Below are 27375 nucleotides of genomic sequence, written 5' to 3'. Positions count from 1 at the left end.
CCAGTGATCGCATGTCGAACTCAAATGCTGTTTACTTCTTATGGGTACCCGGCCATTCTGGTATTACTGGAAATGAATGGGCTGATGAGTTGGCTAGAGCTGGTGCAACGAATGATTTCGTTGGTCCTGAATCAGCTTTACCACTTTCAACTAGTTGGATAAAGCACAAGATTTGTTCTTGGGCTGCATCCAAACATGCCAGCTACTGGCGCAGCTTGCAAACTTGCGCTCAGACAAAAGCATTTCTACCAGATTTAAATCTTAAAATGTCAAAGTGTCTACTGCATTTCTCCAAGCATCATTGCAGTATTCTGGTCAGAGCTCTGACTGGACATTGCAAACTCAATTATCACATGGCTACTATTCAACGTGCTGAGTATTATTCGTGTGATTTGTGTGAATGCGATTACGGTACTTCATATCATCTGATATGTAACTGTCACGCATTGACGCAACTACTACGGGTTTTTGGTTCTCCATACATGGTTGAGTCTGTGTATGCGGAGCTAAAATTAAAGGATATTCTCTCGTTTCTCACCCAATGTGGTAAGGAGCTATAGTCAGAAAGGTTAATCGTTCTTCCTGGAGTGAATGAATCCTTTCTGTATTCGCCTTAAATAGGGTTTAGAAGATTGTTTGGTATCCTTTATGAGGTACCGAATTTACTTCTGCTCGTACATACTGCTTCATTCTTTCGGGAGTGCAGAATGGTGTCGTTTTTGTAAAATCTGTAGATCCTCTCGGGGATTGGAGGTTTTATTAACAGCAGACTGTTCGGGACCTCGTAGAGGTTCAGAATTTACTTCTGCTTCCACTAAATGTGATCCGCAGCAAATTGTTCAGCATCCCTTAGGGGTGCAGAATTTACTTCTGCTTTTATGTGTTTTTGTGTCGTCAATTTTTCCCATCCTCCTAGTCCAACCCTTAGCATTTCTTTTCAACCCTTCCTTCTTATATATCGGGAAAATGATGCTAAAAACAAATTGATGACAAGGCACAAATCTCCAAATATCAAGGAGAACGCGCCATTTGAGCCAATTTGTTCTGATTCCTGATTCCAACGACCATCTCAGTGACACTATTCGAACAAATTCAAAGAGTAAAGTATTTAAACGAATGTGTGGAGGGGGGGGGGGGGTTTATTCTCTGACTCTATGTACGGTGTTGGGAATCGAACTCAGGTGGGCTGCGTGAAAGGCATCGCCTAACCCATCACGCTATACGTCCCCATGAATATTGTTTGATTAGATAAAAAACTTGGATGCAAATACATTAATAGCAAGTCCAATACCCTTCAGCGTTAATAATGGCTTGACACTTTAAGCGAGATTTTGTGCGTATACTTCTAAAACCGACCGACCTCCAAATTTGTGAATTCCGCGAAGAAGCTGTTTCAAAATTTTTCAAATTCAAAATTGAGCTTCCCTCGACAGTTTGAAAATCGATGAAAAATTTACAAATTGTATCAAGTTTGTAATTTCAAATACTATGCTGTTTTTTTTCGTTTGTTGATAGAAAAGCATTCTGAATTGGTTCAATGTTTATAATGTCGTTGTAAACTAAGTTATGACTAGATTACTTGAGAAAACAAGTTATTTTTGAGTTGTTTCAGCATGATAGTGCAACGTAACTACAGCTTAGTTTTAATCGGTATCTAATAAGTCACTTCTTGGTTTTCGTTTTGTCTTACTTGTATAAACAATCGCTGTGAAAACTGACTTTGAACCGAGAGCTGAGTGTCATATACCATTCAAATTCAAAATTCGTCAAGATCAAAATGGATCTCTCTCTGTGTGGGTGTGTGAATGGAGATAAATATGTAAAAAAATGCATTTGATTTTCTAGGAGATAGCTGAACATATTTTAACAAATTTCATTTGAATGGTCTTACTTTTTCAATTCTATTCAATTTTACCTTGATATGACTTCCAGCTCTGAAATTACAGGGTGATAAGTAAAATAATATTTAGAAACCGAATACTAGGCGAGGCCGATATAAAAACGAATAATATATTTTGAACTAGCCGTTCACTACATGTAATGAGAAGTCCCGGGCCTAACAAAGAAAAGTCGTTCTTTTACCGTGAAAACTTTTTGCTTCTTCAGTATAATCTCCATCTAGTGCGATACACTCCTGGTCCTCCGGCATTTTGATGCTCTTTAAAAAAAAGATTCGTCAAGGCCTTCAAAATAGGCTTCCGTTTCTGCAATGACCTCAGCATTCGACGAAAATTTCTTTTCCTGGAGAAACCTTTTTAGGTTTGGAAATAAATAATAGTCGTTGGGGGCCAGGTCTGGAGAATACGGGGGATGGTGGACCAATCATTCAATTTCTTCGATTCGATTCTTAGCGTACAGAATCATTGCATGGCTAGTACTCCTATCTTAGTTTGTTTTGGAGAATCCTTTATTACTATTTATGAAAAACTGTTATTATCACACCACTAGATGAATAAAAACAAGTTTTCCCTTTTTTTTATAAATATAAAAAATAGGTATAGAATTCGCTCAAACTTTAGAAAAATTTTCCGAGGCCCGGAGGGCCGAATGTTATATACCAATCGATTCAGCTCGACGAACTGAGCAAATGTCCGTGTGTGTGTGCTGTCAACAAAGAGGTCGAGATCTCAGAGATGGCTGGACCGATTTTGATCAAACTAGTCGGAAATTAAAGGTCTCCCCGTCACCCTGAACGCTATTGAATGGTTTTGAGATCGGATGTTTACTTTTTGAGTTATACGAAGTTTTATGTCAAAATTTTCAGTTTTTTGACAGTATCTGTCACAATTGACCTTGAAAACAGAATATGTTTTCAGACTTAGATTCCGCACGGTAATAGCTATCCAACAAGCCATAGATTGTTAAAATCCGTCCATTTTTAACGGAGATATCGAAATTTTTGTGTAAGCGACTTTTTCCCCTATTCCAGCAGTAGAAGTTTTGAGCGCTGTTTTGCAAAGAAATGCTTGGGAGCAACATAAAACACAATTTTTTATACTGTCACATACATTTGTTTCTAAATACCCAAAAGACTGTTTACATCATGATATTTTGCCTCGGACCGATTTTAGCACGGTTCGTTTTTGGCAACATAATTGTTCGAATATGACATAAATAAACTAGATGATGGCAGCATTTTCGAGTTGATAACAATTTCATAATTTTATTGATTTAAACTACTTACAGCAATAAATGCTGGAAGAACATAATAGCCATATACCATTCGAATCAGTTCGTCGAGATCAGCAAATGGGTGTGTGACAAATAATTTCACTCAATTTTTTTCGGAGATGACTCAACCGGTTTCTATAAACTCAGATTTATATGAAAAGTCGTATGCTCTCAAACAAGGTTCCTGAATTACGTTTGGTTCCGACCTGCGGTTTCGGAGCTACAGGAGGACATGTGAAACGAAATTAAAATTGTGTAACTCATTTTTCTCGTAAATGACTGAACCGTTTTAAGATTCAAATGAAGTCTAAATATTATCTAAGATTCAAATGAAAAGTCTTTAGATTCTATAATACATCTTGCTTTTCAGTCAGATCCAACTTCCGGTTTCAGGGATACAGGGTGATTAGTATAAAAATGTATATATCATATAAATTATTCAGGTTTATCGGGTTTGCAGATTTGGATAGTCGATAACCAAATAAACTTATTTAATTTTTGGTTGTATTCAGTTTTCGTTTCGGAAGGCACCCAAAAATTTAATTCGCACTACGATTCCTCAAAGATGACTACATTGATTTTGAAACATTTTGAAACAAATGTAAACTATACAGCTACTCAGGTGAATTTGTCTGACTTCGGCTACACCGAAATTCGAATTCCGGCTCCAGTATCGAATCGTTTCTCAAAGTTCAATCGTTTTCTAAAAAAAAAAAGCAAAATCGAATTTCAAAAACAAAAATTCAATTTTAAATAAATCCAATTTTATCCAATTCTGGAATTGTAGGATGATGAATTTTAAAAATTCAAAGCGATATAGAAGATGACAATCCCGAAAAGCTTTAAAGTTGGACTCAAAAATTATGCAATTTATTCGTCATATGGCCATACGAATCGGTTTGGATTAAGCTGGTTCCTGAATACCGACTCTGGCAGTACCTTAAATTACCGTAAACTCTAAAGTGGAAATTACTTCGACATATCATGGAATGTTTAATCGATTGTTAAACTTTTAGATTGAAATTCGATCCGATTTGCAGTTTCGACATTACAGAGTAATGTCATGAAAACTGAAACACCGAAGAATATTCATGCAGTTTTCTACCAAAATTGACATGTGGTATGCTGATTGTCGTAGGCGACTAGTGATCTACGTGACAACTTTTCTTCATGATTGAAAGTCACATAAAATGGAATTGGTTTCATTTACCGCAAGCGTGGGATAAGTGCACCATTGAAAGCACCGGGAGGAAAAAATGCGGGTGGGTATTGTCAGAGACATAACTGGAGAACACGAATAGGAATAAAACTGCCATGCTTCTTTCACACTTCCGATTACTGATAATAGTTGTTGTGCCAGGTAGACGGATCAAAGCATAGAGTGCTGGTCTTATAAGCCAGTTGTCGTATGTTTGAATCTTGATCTGGAAGTATTCTTAGTATCAGTGGGATATATTGACGACAAATATATCCTACCCCACAAATAACGCTGAATAAATGCAAGTAAAACGCCACTAAGTGGAGCAAAACCGGAACTTAATTAAAGAACTAAATTCGGATCTAAGACCTGGTTCCGAATTCTGTTGCAAAACTCCGATTCGAAATTCTGATTAAGAATTCAGTTCATACCAGAATGTGAAACTTGATTTCTGAACCTGGATAAAGAAACTGAATTCAGTTTCAAATTCTAGTTCCAGAAATCAAGTTTTGAATTCAATTCCAACATGCAGGTTCTGATTTCTGGAAATGAATTTTGAAACTACATTCAAGAAATCAATTCTGAAATTGAATTTATGAAGTAAATTCTAAAACTAAATTCAGGAATTAAATTATGGTTTAGGATTCAGTTCTAAAATTCTGATTCGGAATTCCGATCTAGAATTTTTCTCCTGTATCCAGAGCTAGAATTCATAACTTGAATATTGTTCCTGAGTTCTGAAGTTGAATTCCTGAATCAGAATTCTTGACACAAATTCCGAACTTAAATCAAGACACTAAATTCAATTCAAAAATCTAGTCAAGAAACCAGTTCCAAAAATCTGGTTCCAAAATCTAAAATAAAATCTTAGTTTTATCTTTCGAACCCGTAACTAAAACTAAAAACTGAAACTGAGTTTTGAGATTTAATTCTAAGCCTCACATTAAATTCAGAATTCAGGTGCACAAGAATTCAGGATCTGAATTTAGTTGCGAAATTCAGTTTTAGAATTCAGTTCCAGAATCCAATCCAGAAAAGACTTTCTACCACGTTAAAGGTTTGTTTTTGTCGCTGTTGATGGAAGATGCTTACCGAAAAGATCAGTTCTCTCCAAAACACAACAAGAAATAATCGATTTTTGTGGGAGATGAGTATAGCGTGATGGGTAAGTTGGGAAAGCTTTCGCGCAGCCCGCCTGGGTTCGATTCCCAACCCCGGACACGGAGTCAGAAAGTTTTCTGGCGAATGACCTTAAGGATAAAACCTCTATAGATGAAACAAAAAAAATCGATTTTAACCATGTTTAACCTTTACCACTGGGACAGTTGAACATCGTGACTGAGACAAGACGACAAGTGAGAAGTTTTCCTCATTGTTTCCTAAAGTTTGAGAAAACTTTGATTTACTTATGGTTATCTCACACTGTTGAAAATTTATTCATAAACTAACATACTGATCATAATTCTGATGGCATGGGGAAAATTATGATGTTGCGTTTAGTAGAACTCGAGATATTCAAGATTAAGTTCTAACCATAATACGTATTAGCGTTAGAAAATCTATCGCCGTTTCGTATTGTGACATTCCTTTTAGAATGAATTTTTTTCTTGCTTCTGCAGGAAGATCATGCTTGCGCACTTTTATTAAGATATCCTCCACGGACACCGGTGTACTTCACTGATTTAGTTGTCTCGCTTTTGGATTGATTGGAATGTTTACTGATTTATTACTTTTGTTAAGTTGAATCTAATTCACCTTCTTTTAATCGATGTGTATCGTCCAAGCTCCGCATAATAGAAAGAAAAGGAAACCTAAAAAATATGCAAACAACAGTTTTCTGCGAGATGTATTTCAAGGCAATCTAGCGTTCTGCGATGAGCAAAGCGACGAAGGAGACTGGGTAAAATTTGATAAAATGAGTCAAACGGAATTTTTAATTGTAAATTGAGTTTAATGAATTGTTGATGATGTAATTTTTTTCGTTTCGATTAAAGAGGTTTTAACCTTAAGGGCATTCGCCTCTTCGGGCCAGAAAACCTTTCTAACCCTATGTGCGGGGGTTGGGAATCGAACCCAGGTGGGCTGCGTGAAAGGCATCGACTTACCGCCACCTATATCCGCTCCCCGATGATGTAATTAGTTATACTTCAATGATGTGCATGATTCAATCAGAAAGTTCTAAGCGATATGGACATTTTATAGATATCATCCAGCAATTCGATAGTTAATAATAAAATTAATATCAGTAGCAGTCTACTTGAAAGGATATATCATTCAAAAGTTTGAACAAACTACCATCAGCGAGAAAATAGAGTTACAACACACACGCACAGATACATTCTCCGATTCAATCTCGACGATCAAAGTAGAAAAGTATAACATTTCCCTGTAAGGTAGGCGAAAACTTAAGCATACACCCTGAATTAAATTAACGATAAAACGTTCTGTCGAATAACGGTGTCCTGGGACTGTTTGGTATCAAGATTGATCTGGTATCTCGTTCCACCCATGGGAGATACCTTTTATCGTTCGGTGTGATGAATTATTAATCCGATCAAAAGTTACTTCAACCTTTCCATGATTCAATCTACCCAGAAAATGAAAGTTTTCTGTTTGCTTCTACTCGTTGCCAATCTTCAAATCGACCGAATTTCCTTTCCATCCTGCGCTCCGCTCCAGTAGAGACCCTCTGCATGTGGCACTGTGGGGCGCTGAACGTCGAAGACGAAGGTGAAACACGTCCTCATCCTAATCCAAGATGGATGAGTCTCCGAACCTCTCGCTTCGCTTCACACCTTCAGTTGACGTTGAAGCATACTGCAGCCGGCTGTGACAGTCTTTTCGTTCGCATTATCAAGTTGTCTAACGTGATTGGGTTAAACGCAATAGCAATTACCAAAGGCCGGAAGCCATCACGCGAGTGAGGGTTGACGGATACTGTTTGAGTAGAGTTCACGTAGGCAAAACAAGAAGGATATTACCGAAAAATGCTGGTTAAGCTGATAGAAGATTTGCCTGGTAGGACAGGGATTCTTTTTTTTTTTGTGCCGACATGGATTTAAGGAAGGAAACAGCGAAGGTTACAGACTTTTTGATCCGTCAGACCGAATTGGGGAGCCAGTTTTTTTTCTCTCTCGATATTTTCTGATCGTATTTTCGATGTTGAAGTTTGCCGTTGGCAAGAACGGAAAAATCAATAAACAGTACAGATAATTGTACGTATCCGTGGAAGGCAAAAATCAGAGAGCTTGAAAGGTTAATTTCGATGTTGACGAAGAATTTCTCGGTTGTCATTCACATGTTAGACTACAAACTGTCAACTATCCAAATCGTATTTGTCAGAGTCATGAACGAGGAAGCATTTGATAATTATCTGTACTTTACACACATAAAATGTGCAGAGCTATTCTAGTTAAAAATTCTGACATTGAAGCGATAAACTCAAAGAACCACAGCAAACAGAGTATATTAATATTCAATAAATCAATTCAATCAGCTTTGCGCCTTCAACCGATTGTTCTCATTCTACAGCGTTTCCGGGAAACTCATCAACAAAAGCTGGGAGTTGTTACAAGGGACTGAATTCATTCAAATGTAAATAAATCTTTTTTCGTGTGTCTCATGCTTCGTCCTCGCCCAGGGTATCGTTTTGGGTGAATTCAACTGCATCGGTTTTCCTGAAAAAAGGAACGTCCAAAAAATTTGCCATTCAAATACTTTTTCGGCGGATTATGCATGGCACAAATTGAATCTTTCGGTTCGAATGCGCACCGAGTACCGGGGAAGCGATAATGTCCATCGGGACTCAAAAGTGTGTTTGCTTTGCTCGAAAATGTCATTGCCACCGTGCAATGAGCGACGAAAGAGAGTGAAAGAGATAGAACAAGAAAATGGAAAGAGCTTACCTGCTGCGAACAGAATTGCTTCGGTCCAATTAAATTGTTGCGAGATACTTTTGACGGCAAATGAAACGGTCTCGAAGGATGGTACGAACTTTTCCGTTTTCTGAAACGATACACAGAGAAAGAGAAAGTGGATGATGAGAGGTTGGGTTTAAGTAGCGCTAGATGAGGGAAGTTTCACCTAACTAATTCAGTGTCGGAGCAATGTTTTCCCGGAACTAATGGCTGCAGCAAAATGTAAATTTAAACTTTTTTGGCTAATTAATGTTTTTTATGATCTTCTCCGGATGACTTCTACGTTTTTGATCCGGGGTGAATTATAAATGTGTTGCGTTAATTATCCCGAGGAACAAGAGAGCTTTTGCTTGATTGAGTGTTAGTTAAAGTGAACCCTTAGTACTCGAGATATTAATAAAATACCTAATGTCTGTAATTCACTGGCTGGTTTTCATTTTGTTTAATAATGATAGTTTTCTATTATTTTCAATGGAAATTGATATTCATGAATAGCATTTTAGGCAGCCCATTTTTACTTTTTTATATACATATAAAAATAGGTATAGAATTCACACAAACTATCGAAAAATCTTCCGAGCCGAATGTCATATACCAATCGATTCAGCTCGACGAATTGAGCAAATGTTGTTATTTTTATATGTCTATAAAAAAGTAAAAATGGGCTGCTTAAAATGCTATTCATGAATATCAATTTCCATTAAAAATAATAGAAAACTATCATTATTTAACAAAATGAAAACCAGCCAGTGAATTACAGACATTAGGTATTTTATTAATATCTCGAGTACTAAGGGTTCACTTTAACTAACACTCAATCAAGCAAAAGCTCTCTTGTTCCTCGGGAATTGACTGAGAAGGGCTTTTACCTTTTTTTATATATATAAAAAATAGGTATAGAATTCGCTCAAACTTTCGAAAAATTTTCCGAGGCCCGGAGGGCCGAATGTCATATACCAATCGATTCAGCTCGACGAACTGAGCAAATGTCTGTGTGTGTGTATGTGTGTGTGTATGTGTGTGTGTCTGTATGTGTGTTGTCAACTAAGAGGTCGAGATCTCAGAGATGGCTGGACCGATTTTGATCAAAATAGTCGCAAATGAAAGGTCTCCCCGTCACCCAGAACGCTATTGAATGGTTTTGAGATCGGATGTTTACTTTTTGAGTTATACGAAGTTTTATGTCAAAATTTTCAGTTTTTTGACAGTATCTGTCACAATTGACCTTGAAAACAGAATATGTTTTCAGACTTAGATTCCGCACGGTAATAGCTATCCAACAAGCCATAGATTGTTAAAATCCGTCCAGTTTTAACGGAGATATCGATTTTTTTTGTGTAAGCGACTTTTCCCCCATATTCCAGCAGTAGAAGTTCTGAGCGCTGTATGGCAAAGAAAGGCTTGGGAGCAACGTAAAACACGATTTTTTATACTGTTACATACAATAGTTTCTAAGTACCAAAAAGACTGTGAACAGCATTATTTTGCATGACATTTTGCCTCGGACCAATTTTAGCACGGTTCGTTTTTGGCAACATAATCGTTCGAATATGACATATTGGAAAGATGGCAGTACTTCCGAATTCTGAACAATTTCATAATTATATTGATTTAAACTGCTTACAGCAATAAATGCTGGAAGAACAAAACACCCATATACCATTTGAATCAGCTCGTCGAGATCAGCAAATGCGTATGTGACAAATAATTTCACTCAATTTTTTACCTTATTTTCGAAGATGACTCAACCGTTTTCTACAAACTCAGATTCATATGAAAATTCGTATGCTCCTAAACAAGGTTCCTGAATTATGTTTGGATCCGACTTCTGGTTCCGGAACTACAGGATGATATGTGAAACGAAATTAAAATTGTGTAACTTATTTTCCTCGTAGATGGCTGAACCGATCTAAGATTCAAATGATATCTAAGAATCATCTAAGATTTGCTGATTTGAATAGTCGACAACCAAATAAACTTATTTCAGTTTTAGTGGTATTCAGTTTTCGATTCGGAAGGCACCCAACAATTTAACTCGTACTGCGATTTCTCAAACATGTCTATACTGATTTTTAAACATATTGAAACAAATGTAAACTAATCAGGTGAATTTGTCTGACTTCGGCTACACCGATTTTCGAATTCCGGCTCCAGTATCGAATCGTTTCTCAAAGCTCAATCGTTTTCTCAAATAGAGCCAAATCGAATTTCAGAAAAAAATTCAAATTAAAATAAACTTATAGTCCCACACAAAATTAATTAATTTTATTCAATGCTGACTTCCGATTCTGGAATTACAGGAGGATGAATTTTTAAAATTCAAATCGATATAGAAGATGATAATCTCGAAAAGCTTGAAAGTTGGACTTAAAACTATTGCAATTTATTCGTCATATGGCCATACGAATCGGTTTGGTTTATGCTGGTTCCTGAATACCGGCTCTGGAAGTACCTTAAATTACCGTAAATTCTAAAGTGGAACTCACTTCGACATATCATGAAAAGTTTAATCGATTGTAACCTTTTTAGATAGAGTAATGAGTGAATAAAATGTCAAATTGCAGCTTAAAACGACGGTCAATCAAATATGAAAACCGAAGAATATTCATGAAAAAAACACATGCGGATTGATAAAAAAGGTATCATCTCACTGATAGGTGGATTAGGCACGTTTTTAGATTAGCATCACTGTTGTCATACCAATAGGCAACGCAAATGTCAAGCACTAGTTTGGAAAAATGATGATGACTGTGTGACATAAATACTGAAGCATGCTTTTGTGAACTACTTGAATCAATCTGAATCAATTGGTCTAATTTTGACACCAAAAAATTACCGAAATTATTTAATAAAAGTATGAAATATATTTTCATGAGACTGTTATGAAAGAAGAGAAAGGCTCTGTATGTAGGCAGGATAGCTCGGTATGTGGGAGTCGAACCCACTAAAACACCCCCTTTTCTCCATGCCCTTATCCTCCCGGGACCACCATATAGTATTGCTTCGGGAGGGGGCTGCGATCTTGCGCATCTACTCTAGGTCACATTACATTTTTGCTCAGTGATATCCACTGTTTATCCTTATTCAGACTCTCATTCCTCATTCTTGACCGTTTCGCTGCTCTTCTCGCCATTTACGTTGAAGCCATGACATTATATGCGTCACCCCTCTGTTGACCGCCTTCCACATCTCTTCGTTGCCGCACATTCTTTCCACTATGTTGTCGACGCAAATGTCCTCTTCGACTACTAGATGCATTTCATTTTGCTCTGCCATAAATCGAGGACAATCAATGATCACATGTTCCGGTGTCTCTTCGACGTTTGCACAGCTCGGACAAAGTGGTGACTCTGCGTGCCCAAAACTATGCAGGTACTTCCTGAAAAATCCGTGACCAGATAGGAACTGTGTCAGGTGGAAGTTGATCTTTCCATGTTCTCTCTAGCCACGTGGACACGTTGGGGATGAACCGATATGTTCATCTTCCGTTCACTCCATTGTCCCACTATTGTTGTCACTTTCTCAGCGGTTCTGCTTTAGTAGTTTTACGGATGCCCCACAAGCCTCTTCGTCGGTAGCACTCGCAGTCCTTTTCCATCACTATTCCGTTTGGGATCATGCCGGCGATGACGTTGACCGCTTCTAACGATATGGTTCTGTAAGCGCCTGCCACTCTCATGCTTATCACTCGATACGTGCAGTTTAGCCGCTTCTGGTTTCTTTTTGTTTTGAGCGCCGACGCCCAGGCTGGTCCGCCATACCTCATTATTGACGTAGTCACACTGACCAGACGCCTCTTCTTACTGCTGTTTATCACCGACTTGTTTGGCATGATTCTAAGCAAAGCTTTGATCGATCTCGCCGCCTTCTCGCACACATAATCTACGTGGCCGTTGAAGCTCAGCCGGTCATCAATCATCACCCCTAGATGCTTTACCTCACGCAGTACACAGGACGACGGCCATTTCTTGGTTTCGTTTTTCTCGACATGGTTAAATCGCAGGCTCGTGTTATTACTGCTATCAGCTCTTCTGCGCTCAGATCCAACGGATTTTGCTCAAAACGAAGAGCCTCGACGAACAGTTCTTTATCAAAGTTTTCCGTTATCCACCTTCGCTCGCTCCACTGCCTTCCACGTGGCTCCAACTGTCTCCTGTTCCCCAGATATCGATATTTTTCTGTAAAAAACTTTACCCCCTATTCCAACAGTAGGAGTTTTGTGCATTGTATGACACAGCAATGCTTGGAAGCAACGTGGAACATGATTTTTTATACTGTTACATACAATTGTTTCTAAGTACCAAAAAGACTGTGTACAACATCCTTTTTCATGCCATTTTTGTTCGTTTTTGGTAACATAATAGTTCGAACATGACACATGTAAACCAGATGATGGCAGCATTTTCGAGTTGAAAGCAAATCCATAATTATATTGATTTAAACTACTTACACCAATGATTACTGGAAGAATAGAACACCCATATACCATTCGAAACAGTTCGTCGTGATGTGCATGTGTGACAATTTCTACAATTTCATATTCATATGAAGAGTCGTGTACTCCTAAACAAGGTTCCTGATTTCATTTGAATCCGATTTCTGGTTTCGGAACTACAGAATGATATGTGAAACGAAATTAAAATAATGTAACTCATTTTTCTCGTAGATGGCTGAAGCTATAAACACCGAAAAATATTCATGCAAAAAGGTAAAACACATGCAGATTGATAAAAAAAGGTATCATTTCACTGCTAGGTGGATTTTTTTGTTGCAATATTCACCTAACCAGAGACCATTTTTGTAGAAACAGAAAATGAAAATTATAGAATGATAGTACTCAAGAGATAACAAGGATGTGACTATAGAACTGAAAGGTGACACGTGACAGAGGGTCATTTAAGCAAGCAGAAATCTTTTAGTAACTTAACTTTTACCTTTTAGGTAGAATTTAAGTTACCTCTGTCACGTCTCACCTTTCTGTTCTATACTCCCTTTAGTACTACCATTCAACAATAGATTGCTAGATATATTTTCGAAAGAAAAGCATCAGTTTATTTATAAAAAAATGGATTGAATACACTGATACTTTATTTTAGAATATCCGCTCAACACTGGAGAAAACTGATTGTAGATTGCCCCTTAATATTAAGTAACTTTTTGGCAGCATGTATGCTAATCAGTGCAAGCAAAGTGCTACAAACTAGCAAAAAAACAACTTTTAGCCGAAGAATAAAATAATGGCTAAAGAGTACAGTAAGTAATCTGAACGCGTCTTCAAGAAAAATCCTACGCGTCTTCGAGAAATCTTGTTTGGGATTTCTGAATATTTTTGCACCGCCAGAATATGGAATTTCTGTACTTACAGCTTTCAAAAATTACCGCATGTTTTCTTTAGTAGCCAGAAAGTTCAGACGGAATTGTAGAACTTCTGGTTTTTGGGACGCGTCGGTGTCCACAAAGAGTACACGAGTATATGCGATGTGTAAATGAGCACTATTGTTTTTAAGTTTTAAGTTTGTTGAAATCGATTGAGCCATTTCTGAGAAAATTGAGCGGTAAAAAACAACATGTTTTGTCGGTTACGTCACTCATGCCATCCTATCTCCGGAACCAGAAGCCTTGATCAATGCATCAATAGTAGCTTTCAAACGAGTCTAAGTTTGTTTAAACCGGTTGACACATATACACATACATACATACACACTTACAAACACACCCACATACATTTTTCGATCTCGTCGAACTGAGTCGAATGGTATATAACACTATGGGTCTCCGAGGCTCTGTTTGAAAATCAGTTTTTCCAACAATTCTAATACAAACTGTTCGTCTTAGTTTTTTAATTGTCCAGCGAGGTGCGTCCTCAACGCAGAAATTTCCATTCTTGAAACGTCGAAATCGTTCTCTACATAATTTATCAGTTGGCTCGTTATCACCATAAACATCCACAAGCATATGATGTGCTACAGATGCACTTTTTTCCAATTAAAACAGAAAACTACCCGTAAATGCTGTTTAGTTAACAGAAAATTTCTCATAACTAACACAGTGAAAATTTTTTTTTGTAAGTAGTTTCAGTGGCAGCAATCCCTTGCTTCAGTTCTACACTGGACCCTGGATAAGATTTGCTTCTATCAGCCTCTATTTTAAATCAACACACAGACGTTCCTAGCCTATGGTGCCCACTTGGTCACTGTTTTTTTGTGCTGAATCAAACAGATTTTATAAAATTGTTGATTAGTGTGTTCATGTTTGTGTCTTATGAATTTAGTTGCTGTTTTCGCCGTCATCGTGTATTTGTTTGTTTTATTTTTTTAATATGTATATTGTACATACCTACATATATACATACACACACACATAGATAGATAGATACATACATACAGAGCTTTTTGTGGAAGCACGCGAGGACACGCAGTGCCCCTAAAGAAAATTCATCTGGACAATTTTAGCTTATCAAACTTATCAATTCGTAAATGACTTTGATCATCAACTGGCCAGACCAACAAATCGGAATATTGTTGATATCAATCTGGATGATTTCCTCCCTGTTTTTGCGTCATCAACCATACGGAAGTTGAAATTTGTAACATCCAAATTTGAAAGCTGCTTTAAAATTTGATACGTATGTTGAAAACAATAGTTACTATTTTATAACAATAAAAACTGATTAGAAATTCTGCTACTCTATTTTACTAAAATATTAATGTTTTTAAGGTATGAATGATTTCAATATTTTCTCTAAAACATAATGGAGGAGATACAAAAAATTGTGCATTAGTGTGTCCCTTAGAGAGAAGTGAAAAAAGCCCTGCATACATGCATACATACATGCAAACATACATATATAAATATATACATACATACATACATACACGCATGCATACATACACACATATAAACATCATAACATTGAGTTACTATTTCTATTCTAAAAGATTTTAACTAGGGGTAATGAACCAATAGCCATCTCATTATACTAATGTAGAGTCACCATGTTATTTTACCGATTACTCGACTTTCAATCAATGAATTATGATAAAATCTAATACAATATCTTCGCTTCGGTTTTGTGAAGTTATACCGCAGAAAAAGTAGTTCGAAAATTTTTCAATACTGATATTATAGCGACGCGAAAACTCGAAGCAAATGCTCCTAATTTTATCTCACTCTAGAAGTCAATCTATCGAACACGAACAACAGGTCTCACTCTAACTAATGGTTTTCGTTTATGAGATGACTAATGGAGGTGAGATAAAGAGGGTACCGTTACCCTACTTTTATCTCTACTATTGGTCGATCGTTAGTCCTGAGCTGAAACGGTGGCCTTTATTACCGTTCTTGCGTGCACTTCCTCTTACATTTCACTAACACATCAACCCACCCATTAGACATCCTTACAAAATAAACTGGATGAACATCGTTAGACAGCTATTAGTTGGTTTGCTCACATGTTCAGTCTATATTATTTTATTCTATTTCACAATATTACATCTCATTCCACTATATTCTATGGTACATAAACCACCAATAAACGTCAAAGATGAACTTGATTTACTGTTCATCTGCTGTCATCGTGTGAAACCCAATTGGGATATGTTCATTTCACTTAATTTCACACTGGTAATAAGGGCCAGTAGTATGAAAATGAAACATAAAACAGAGCTCAGTTAAGCCCTACCGGCCTCTCCAACACCGGATGTTGGAGCGTAATGCAATCAACATCTTATTCAAGTCGTTCCATATCTTATTCATTTAATTCAAAAACGAAGCTAAAAACTTTAACACATATATTTATCAAATTCGAACGCAAATTGATTGTATCTGATGATGTTTGCAATACCGTCTAGCCCATCAACCACGGGAGGGAACACAGTGAAAAATTCAAAGCAATATGAATTAAATATTAATGACAGATGTCGAACTTATTGAAATTATCGACATCAGCTGTTACTGTTTAAAATTCATAACAGCCGTCAAAATTCATAACAGCCATCTTTTGAAAATGGAACGAACTAATTTGTACTCTCAATATTTAGGAATTAAATTTTTTTTCAGGAGTCAGTTTCAATGTTTAGGTTCGGAGATCATATCTGACAATTAATTTCAAAATCCAGATCTAAAATTTATACCCTGAATTTTGTCCCAGAATTCTGATGTTGAAATCCTGAATCAGAGCTCTGGAATCGAGTTCCGCACATAAATCAAGGAACTCAATTTAGTTTGAAAATCAAGTCATGGAATCGATTCCAAAAATTAGATCCAGAGTCCAGAACTAGAAGTTAGTTTTCAGAGTCTTAGTTTTAAATTTTGAACCAGTAATCTAGAACTAGATTCGGAAACTAAATCCTGAGATCAGGTTCAGTATTAAGAGAAGGAAGTCAATTATAAGAGCATTTTGGTTACATTTAGCAGCCATGATTTAAAACCATTCATATTTAGTGCCTGTTTTACGTGTCGTAAGCCTACTGCGCCCAATCACTGCATATGTTCCGTGTCGGTTTGCACGGTACACTTTGTGCGATGATTCTTTCAATTCATGCGGTTGAAACTTTGCCTTATTTGGCATTGTCTTATACTGAATATGCTCAATACCAAACCGGCTTATACCAAACAACATTATAGAAAACAATTTTGAGTTATTCGTGGTTACCGCATTCCACTAAAATTTTTATCATAAATTGTTGAACATATTTTCGATGGTATGAAGAAAAAGCTAAAATTTTATGCTCCTAGCCGCCATCTTAGAAGTCGTCAAATATTCTTAAAAAGAATAAAACAAATTATGCCAAAAATAATCAAGTGATGCGTTTTTACATCGAAAACTGCCAAAAAAAAATCGATCGATGTCCAGGAAATAAAAAAAAAAAATAAAATTGAAATCAAATCGTAGCATTAATGTATAGCAGATAAGAAACTATTGTAACTTTATTTTTGTCTGTAGTCTACATTTGTTTGACGAATAAATAAATAAATTCGTGCTAGGTAGATCGATAGTAGTTTGAGCAAATTTTGAAAATGCGCCCAATAGTGAAGTAAGACGTATTCACGTCAAAAATGTAAAATTTTTAGCAAAAGGGATACCCGCATATTCGCGTTTATCCGATCGCTGACATATCCCATCCGCTTGCTTTCGTAAAGATTGATTTTCCACTATTTTAACATTATCAGAAATTTTCTATCCGTTTCTCCTCTGTGTACACTGGGAGCTTTTTTTTACGCGAATTTAATTTACGCCAATTTTTTTACGGGCTTTATTTGAAATTACGCGATTTTTTATTTCATTTACGCGATGATCGCGTAAAAAAAGGTTTTTGAATAATGGTGGAAATTTCTATTTATATTCATATGCAAAACAATCTGCCTTCAGGGAATTGAATGTTGTGAATAGTATATGAATAGTAATAGAAACTGAACATCGAAGAATCTAAATAAGATCTTGGGCATCTAAGAATTCTCTTGAAAACAGATGTTGTACCTATAATCACTTAACAGGTGACTTTTGTATAACTATTGAGTGTGGTATGTAGTCGTAGGACTAATTACAGAAAATTGACATACTGTGATAAGACATGTAGAAGAACTCGCTCATCCAAAACCTCCTCGGAACAAGCCTTAAAGTGCACCAATGTAACCGACGACTTTGGCGAGTGTATTGATTGTGGTCTATACTTTTTGTATTTCAATCAGTTTATGGAATCATTGCGACGAATTATTAGGAAGTGCTGGTTCATCCAAATATTACTTGGAGTTCAGGCCTGTGTAACACAGTGCAGTAACGAACTTATCGTTCTCGGTCCACATTCGTGATACAACATGCGATCAATAGAATAATTGTGATTGCTCTCAGCCATCCAAAAACTACCTGGAGTTCAGGCCTTAAGAATAAGGGCAGTAACGAACTGATCGTTCTCGGAAAGTAAGTAAGCAGTATATAGCGCTACGATTATAAACAGAATCGAAAAACTGTACATAAGCTGCTGAATGCTCATGTAGATATTAAGACCTGTTTTCACTGAAGTTTTTGAACGCGTGGGAATGTTCCAGGAACAGTCGAAAATAGACAGATGAGCAATATGTAGTTCTACAATTATGAACAGCATTGGAAAATTATACATAAACTACTGAATGCTCGTGTAGACCTGTTTTCACTGTAGTCCTTGGACGACTGAGAATGTCCAGAGAAATAAAAAAAAACACATGTGAGCAGTATGTAGCTCTACGACTGTGAGCAGCATTCAAAAACAATACATAGACTGCTAAATGCTCGTATAGATCTTAAGACCTGTATTCACTGAAATTTTTTTTTTATTTAAAAGATATTTTATTCAGGCCTATTTGCGTACCAGCTTTACGTGGCCGATTTAGCTGAGTTTTTAGATATATTTTTTTGTATTGGATCTCGTTGTCACCCGTTTTCTAGGGGGAGAGGAGCTTCCATTTTCCTCCTGCGAGGATTGAGGGGCAGTTTGTTCGTGGTTCGTCTCGTTATCCATTACCGTGCTATTGTTGTTGATTTCGTTGCTAGTTGCTGTTGATGCGCCTTGTTGTACATTGTTTGCAGTTGCTGGTTGGTTGGATGGTAAGCTGTTAACTGCAGCTGGTGTACTTTGTTCTATAGGGGTTACGTTGGATGGTTTCGTTGAAGGGGATACTTCCCTGTTGTTGGTGACTGTTACAGGTGTACTGGGGTTGCTTGGGGTTGGTGTAAAGGAAGCACCGTTGTCCTTAAGGTACAGTTGTCTTCTTGTCCGGTTTATCACATGGCTTACCGTAGCGAACAGCTTTTTGGAAATATTGACATGTGGCCATCTGATTGTCATAGGTAACAAGTGATTTGCACGGTATTCTTGTATCCTGACCGAAAATCACATAAGAAGGTATAGGCCTCTTTAAGTGTATGCGTAATAAACGTACGCCATTTAGAATACCGGGGAAAAAATTCTTCCACTTTTCTTTTTCGATAGAGAGAATCTCTCCGCATTGGGACATAGTTTTGCGAATATAAGAATCGGTGACGCTTGAGGGAAGATCATGCACACGCACTTCTATAGCACTATCTTCCATATATACTGGAATGTTGTACTTGATATTTTCATGCTCCACATAGTGCACATTATTATTGTCTTTAGTGAATTGAATTGCATCCAACTTTTTATAGAACTGGATATAAGCAACATTATTGGTCTTATTGCATTGAAGTAAATGCACACGTTTAATGTCAAGATGCATTTGCTCCTTAAGCAAATCTTCAAGTTCTCGTATCGAAGGTCGAATTTTGCACTGTCTGAAGTCAACAATAATTGTATTTTTTCGTACCGACGGTAGCTTTTGTTCGTTTGGTTCACTCATTTTCGAGGTCAATTGTTCACTACACAACTGTACTTGGTTTCTTCTGTCCCCAACGTAAGCGGTTTTGGTTTATCGACTGACTTGGATGAGGTGTAAACCCGAACTGTTCACTGAAGTTCTTGGACGCCTGGGAACCTACCTGGAACAGCTATAAAGAGACAAGTGAACAATGTATAGCTCTAAAAGTATGAACCACAAACAAAAAATGTACTAGCCGTTGTAGTTCTTGCTGTGACACAGTGTAGTTCCTAAGGACAACACTCCAAGTAGTTCTCAGATCGTGGAACATCTCTCAAGCATTTCCATAGTCTCCGAACATACTTAAAAGGTCATCAGGCGCTAAAGCATCGGACGTAGTAGGCATGTTCATGTTATTTACACTAAAGTCAAATGAAATTTGAAAAACCTTTTTTTACGCGAAAAACTTGAAATAACGCGATGATATTTTAATTTAACTTTCGCACCCCCGGCTCTGCGCGTAAATTGAGGTTCCAGTGTACTGATGATAAACCAGCCTTAATTTTTGTAGCATTCCAGGCCATCTCACTGAGCAAAAAATCTAAATTGTCTTGATGACGTAATTTTGTGACGTCGATCATGAAAATCTAATTTTTCAAATTACTAGATTTTGCATGAATTTGTTATGCACATATTCCGTTTTTGATACAGAGGTGCAGAATTGCGTTTGACAGCACTCAGCTATATTTATATCAGAGTTTGTTGAATTTGCGATAAATCAAAGATAAATGATATGTCTTTTGGGACTCTCGTGTACATCCGGCTCAAGAGACGTTATTTATTCGATTTCTTTTAACTGTGAGAACAATCTTTAAGCTTGGGTTGACAGTTTAATGCCCCTTACAAACCAGTGCTGATCTTACAAGCCATTTTTGTATGTTAAAGCCCCGGCCTGAAAGAATTCTTAGTGTCGATAGGATCGTAGTACTAGCCAAGCAATGATTCTGTACGCTAAAAATTGGCTTTGTAGTCATTTGAAACAGAACGCAAAAATTCCAGGAAAGGAATGCTTTGCTTTGCGTATGATCTTATATACTGTCTTCGACACTTTATCCTTCTGATCGTTTGTTTTGCATGATTGCAGAAGGTTTTTTCCTTTCCTATATGCAGATAAAAACTATAAAACATTGAGCAGTATTTCCTTGGAAGGATTTGGATTTATTTCTCCTGTTAGTATTATCCGCTGACCTGGTTCCTTCTATCAAAAGTTCAGTCACTCAATTTAACAGTGGTAAGATTAAATCTGGAGCAGAGAACGAAATATTTCAACTGGCAATGCAGTTATCCTCTTAAAGTAACTAACACGAAAACTGTTGAACCAGAAGGTCAGGTTCAAAATCGGAACGTAGTGCCATGTAGTTTAGCTTCGCTATTCGGGTGGAACAATTTGCTGTAATCCCAACGAATCAGAAACAAAAAGAATGAAGTACTGTGCCAATTCCCATTACGCTCGTTAAGAGCCTAGGCTATATGTACTTCGGAACAAGCAAAGCACTACCAGTGAAAGTACATGAAAAAGCGAACGCATTTTTTTGCCTCCGTCAGATAAATACTTATGCCTATCCTTACCCGCTGCGATACAACGGCAGAAGTTGGCGAAAAATATCACCAATGTCACGGCTTATGGTTCGGTGCTACTTCGTTCGTCATTTATCATACTTCACCCACTTTAGAAGCACACCAACACCAACTGCGTTGTGGTTTTAGGCTATTGGGGTTGGTGTGTTGCTATTGGTTTTTTGGTAATTTGCTGTTCGCCGTTGAATTATTTTCTTTAACTTTGGTACCTGAATGGTGGATCCAAACCGATACCGATGGTTTTGTTTTGTTCAGGTAAGTCTGTTGGAGACATATTTTCCATAACGAATTTCAAACATACTTTCGGTTTAGCGATATGCTGAGATAAAAGAGCTAGCAATATTAAGATGAATAACTCTTCGATAGCACGGACGAGAACTTTGTTAAATAGTAACGCTGAGTTATGTCAGTAAACGTTGTTCCTCTTATGTATACGGGTTTTAACTGAGCATTTATAAGGAACACATCGGCTTGAATTATTATGTCATGAACGATTATCGTGACAAGTTGAGTCAGATAGGTGAGATTATGAAATATTTTGATGCAAACGCTGACGTAACATGATGGATGATTGCCCGGAGATTTGCTTGTCAAAACACGAGATTGGTAACTCACATCGGCTGGTGTAATTTTTCGATTATGTCTTCTAATTGAATAAGCTGTTCTAGTAAGAGACAACAACAACAACAAGCATTCTTTTATTTTGACAGGTCAATCAGTGTGGAATGATTAAAGATTCGAAAGCGTCACTGATCATGGCGTATTTCTTCGCTGATGATTAAATGACTGCAAAAGCGTTAGGGTCTATTCAAACCTTTCCTGTCCGGTTCAGCGCTGACACAGGTCCGTGCTCGGATGCAAATCGTTTCGATACGTGTATTCAAACCAATCCGATTCAGTACCGACACGAAACGGTGCCTGATAAGAGTGAATACACGCATTGAATCGTGTGGAAGAATGTTTGCGTCAGTGCACGAAACTGTGCCGGCACCAAGCCGGACCGGAATGGTTTGAATAAACCTTCAATCGCTAAAACGATGAACGTTATGAATACTCGACATTCATGGGACTTGGTAGTCAGTGATGGTCCATTTGCACCTAGAATTATTCGCTATGTGATCAACAGAGCATATCAGGATTCAATTAAAATTATATCTGATTTTAGTAATTGTATCTGATTATGTTATAAATAAGATTCCTAATCAGAAGCAAGTCGTTATATTTCAGGTATAAATATACTAGAGAATTAATACCCCTTAAAATAGTTCAAACACTTTTGTCGATCATGTTTTTGACTTTCAACATGAGTAATGCTGTACTTTAATAAAGAGCACTAGCGCAATAACAAACATATTTTCCTAATTCACATAACTGAAGATGCTTTTGGAAACAATAATTTGGTATTTGGTGTTTGGTGGGCCTAAATTAAAAATTTTTAGAACGTTCCTAAGTAACTCCTGCTTAAATTGTGTACAGTTTTCATTCAAATATTAATATTTTGATCGAAAAATGTGAATGTGAAAAATGTTAATAACCGTCAATCAATAAACTCAGTAATAGTGTAATTTTAATGATCCTTCGTTAAAACGCATCGGTAATCTTCGGAAAGTATTTAAAAATACATTGGCAACAATACAAGGAAAAAAACATGTAAAACAGCTCGCACAAAATATTTTGTTGCATTCATTTATTTTCACTTTTGCATATTGGGAACCAATGTATACGGAGATAATTGAACTGAAACTGGCGGTGAACCGAGTTACATGTAAAAACGCAGATCAGCTTAGATTGAGTTTATATTTGATACTATATTATATTGCATCTAATAATTCTATATATGTGAGTCTGTGTAACTTATTTGTATTAAGTTCCGAATCTTTTGAAGCGTTTTATTCCTGGTGGGATAACTTGTTCAACACACTTCGAAAAAACCCTGTGATTTTACACCTCATTAGATGCACATAAATGGAGCGTCGCAGTTCACGAAAATTTACGTCGAAGAACATTTAATATTCTGTCTAAAATTTTATAACATGAAATTCATTCAAATAAAAAAAAACGAATACTGATAGCGAGCGCCGCGACTTGAACCGAGAACCATTGGATCGCAAAGTACGTCTGTTAATCGACTGAGTCACAGAAGCACACAACTGCTGGGCTGGTAAAAGGTGCATTTAAATTCATACAGTCGCACCTGCTAACAGAATGCAAGTTACAGTCGAAACCAGTAAAATTCAAACTAATCTACCATTAAGTCATAAAAATTAAAATTTTCCGTCATTTGACAAATTAGGTCTTTATGAATTACATCGTATGAGGGATTAAGTCACCTGTAAAATTCAGATTTTTTTGGTGTGAAATTGATACTGCATAACGATTTGCATTGTTTTTGTTACACTTTGTTTGGAATTTTTCTATGAGATTCTTGGAAGCAAAATTAGAAATAATATTCTTTGTAAGACTAAATCAATTTCTAACTATTCAATTAGATTACAGAATTATTATTTGGTTCAACAATATGGTCTAATGGGTTATGCTGAGATATAGTTCATTGTGTTTAGCCACATTTAATGAAAAAAAATCAAAGTTTTTCCTTTTGTGGAATTTGACCTGTCTGTTATGACAGACTTTGCAACCGATTCAAAACGTACAGAATCATTGCATGGCTAGTACTACGATCCCATTGACACTAAGAATCCTTCCAGGTCGCGGCTCGAACATACGATAACTGGCTTGTAAGACCAGTGTCTTATGCATTGAGCCGTCAACTAGTGTTATGATCCATGATTTTCATCATAACACAACTTTATACTGAATCTATTTGTGTTGTTCGTATGTAAATGGTGATTTCAGTATGCACACTACCCGTTGACAAATTAAAATATTTTTAAACGTACAATATTGAACTTTCGAAACAAATTAAATGAGGCAAATCTATCAACAACTCATCGAGATACAAGCGCTTCAAATTAGGTCCGAAAAATCTATCAACACACCGCACATATAAAAAATCGACTATACAACGAACGAATGAATGTAATTTTCAGCTTTGCTATCTACTCATTCTTCCTCGCTGGTAACCAGGGGTAAACTAAAGTAGAAATATATTCGGGCATATATTTAGAGATTCTCTTTTGTGCTATAATTCATACTGCGCAAATCGGACGAGAGGATGACATCATTGACTGCGACTATGATTGGATCGTGAAAACGTAGGTAAATTGAAATCAATTTTTCAATGGTATACAACTGAAATACTTAAACGAAGTTACCTCATAAGTTTAAGTTAAATGTTTCCGAATCGATTGATAGTTAAATTATATAAATCCATCAACAAATGACTGAGTTATAAGCGTTCAAAATTATGACAGGAAAAGGTTACGCGATTAGTTTTGCATTTGTTGTTAAATTGACACCCAGCCTCGTATAGTGAAGAGTAAGGCATTTTAAATGCCAAAAAATCTTCCTAATCCATCTAGTGCAGGGTTCGGTACACTACGGCACACGAGTCGCAGGTGGCATTTTGGCTGTAAAGCTGCGGCTCCTCAGTTCTATACGTGAATATTGTTTATTTAACAAAAAGTACTGAAAAAAACGATCAAAATTAACTAACATGGAATAGACACCACTTCTTTCTCTCAACCATGTTTACTCGCATTTCACCGAGCCGTGTAGTCGATGTCGTCATTTCCGATCGAAGTAATGAAGGTCATCGCATCTTCAGAAAGTTAAAGCCCTTTCCACTGGTTCTCACAAATTTCACACTTTTCAAGGGTTATTGCCGGGTGAGCAGGTGAAATTTGCATGAAAAAAAATTCATACTGTTTGACCACACATTTGAAAGCGCTAGGACAGGAGGCGATTTTCCCAAAATTTCTGCTTTTTAACTGGCAAACTTACGGTTATTCTATTGACATTTTTTATTCAGGCCAATTTGCGTATAGCTTTACGTAGCCGATTTACCCATGTTTTTGTTACATAAAATTATTTTTTCATTGTTGGATCTCGTTGTCACCCTTCTTCTAGGGGGAGAGGAGCTTCCATTTCCTTATAGCGAAGATTGGAGGTCATTTTGTCCGTGGCTCATATCATCTGCAGTGCCCTTAGCAAATTTTCCTTCGAATTTGCTAATATTGTAGAAAAACTAGGAAATTGTGAAGGAAACTCTCATATCAGCGTAGCTGCGACCTTCAAGTATAAAATTTGTTATTGAAGCGTGCACATTTTCGAGCATTAGTCATCGCAACGATGTTTAAGAAATTTTGTTATAAAACCATAAACAGTTCCGGGCATTAGTCAGCGCAGCAATGTTGTAAAAACAAAGTTATATTTTTTTACGGACACTGCCTCTGGCCTAGCGACAGTGGTTTTGGCTTTCGGTAGAACTTCGGGAGAAAGTCGGATGAACTTTCTACTTGAAATCACAAGCTCGGCTTGTACTAAAATCTTCGGGCTTCACCCGAAAGAAAATGCTAGGAGCTTAAAAACCCATAGTTGGGAAGAGTTAGGGGGCAGTTCAGTTTTACAGAGTGCGGTAACTAGGCGCTAGTCTCGGGAGTCGACCCGTAGACAAATTAAGTAGTTGTTGTTAAATCGGTCGTCGGCCCGTGGGCAAGTTTGTGTCCAGTTCAATTCCAAAACGTTAGAAAGATAACAAAAGCGGTCGGTATTAAGTAGTTTTTGCTTCGAGTATTCGGGCTAGTTCAGTAGCGGAGTATGATATAGTATGCATAGGAATATGTGTGCATTGTGAGGCTTGAGATTTCTGAAGGCATCTAAAGAATTGAGTGAAAGATTGCTGTAATGAGTGAAGATTTAACAGTTTCATGTGCAGTGTTTGATACTCATATGCGAGAAAAAAAAAAGTTAGACACAACCATTGCTCGTGTCAGGGTAGTGTTGATAATATACGACAACAAAAGTATGTGTTGAAGAATAACTTCTTTTATTAATGTAACCAAGTAAATGTTGAGACATATATTCGACGAGATCACCATGAAGTGTTGTGAATAGATTTACAAACTCGTGGAGTATGCAATAGAACTATGAGTCAAATTAAAGAATAATTGCACAGAATTTACGGTGAAAGGTAAGAGGTTCCAGTTCTAATGCAGAGTCGGTGTGGAATGGTGTAAACGTGTTTGTTTTTCTTACTGTAGTAGGACATACGTTCATATGTGCATACACCTAATGATATGCCGAGCTTAGTGAGACTGCGTGAAGTGTTAGCCTTATTAACAGTCGTTAGTGACTTTTGTTAGATTGTGGGAAAGAACTCCTAAAACAGCCTAATCCTTCACTATTGAGAATAAGTAGCTGTCAAGTGAAAAGCACAAAAAATTGAAACTCAGAAAAGAGACATAAAAGAGAAACCGAATTGAAGAGTATTACTCCGTATAGAACTGAAAGAAACATCCTCTTCGTTATTCTTCTCCCGCCACCGCTCGGCCGGGAGCTTGCACATTCATTGATACATCGTTGGAGTTGTGAGCGCTTTATGTTTCCTTGTTTTCATTGTTGATCGCAGTCTTGGGTTCATTTGCAGTTGCTGTAGATGCGCTTTGTACATTGATTGCAGTTGATAGTTGGTTAGATGGTGAAGGTGTTTTTGAAACAGAAGCACTGCATTCACTAGTTTCCGTTGTTAAGCGGTTGTCCTTGTTTTTGTTTGTTTTCGCAGTTTCAGTGCAAGGTTTGCCGTAGTGTGCAGGTTGTTCACAAAACTGACATGTAACCAATTGATTTTCATACGTAATCAAAGTTTTACACGGATGTATTCCATCTTGACCACAAACGATGTAAGATGGAATTGCTTTACGTAGTTGCATACGTACCACTCGCACGCCATTCCGGATACCCGGGAAAATATTCCGCCATACTTCCTTTTCGATGGAAAGAACTTCACCGTACTGCGACATACTTTTCCGAACATACCCATCGCTGGTCTGCGGGGGAAGGTCATGCACGCGTACTTCTATGGCATTGTCCACCATGTACACAGGGATTATATATTTAACATTGTCATGATCAATACTGTGCACCCCGTTATTAACCGAAGCAAATGCAATTGCATCTTTTTCACGTTTGAACATAATGTACACACAGTTAGACGCCTTGTTGAATTGAATCTCACTTACATCA

General features: G+C 37.1%; 1 protein-coding gene across 2 annotated transcripts in view; it reads right to left on the bottom strand.

Annotated features, from left to right (window-relative positions):
- LOC131432350 (uncharacterized) overlaps nucleotides 1-27375 on the bottom strand; it is a 370503-nt gene that overhangs the window by 225987 nt on the left and 117141 nt on the right. For both annotated transcript variants that reach the window (XM_058598563.1, XM_058598564.1), the window contains exon 4: nucleotides 8275-8374. In XM_058598563.1, coding sequence (XP_058454546.1) covers nucleotides 8275-8374 — 100 coding nt within the window. The remainder of the gene's footprint in view (nucleotides 1-8274; nucleotides 8375-27375) is intronic.

The sequence above is a fragment of the Malaya genurostris genome, chromosome 2, assembly GCF_030247185.1.
Source record: "Malaya genurostris strain Urasoe2022 chromosome 2, Malgen_1.1, whole genome shotgun sequence".
NCBI classification, from domain to species: Eukaryota; Metazoa; Arthropoda; class Insecta; order Diptera; family Culicidae; genus Malaya; species Malaya genurostris.
Note: the sequence above shows the minus strand (reverse complement) of the source record. Positions and strands in the feature narration are given on the sequence as shown.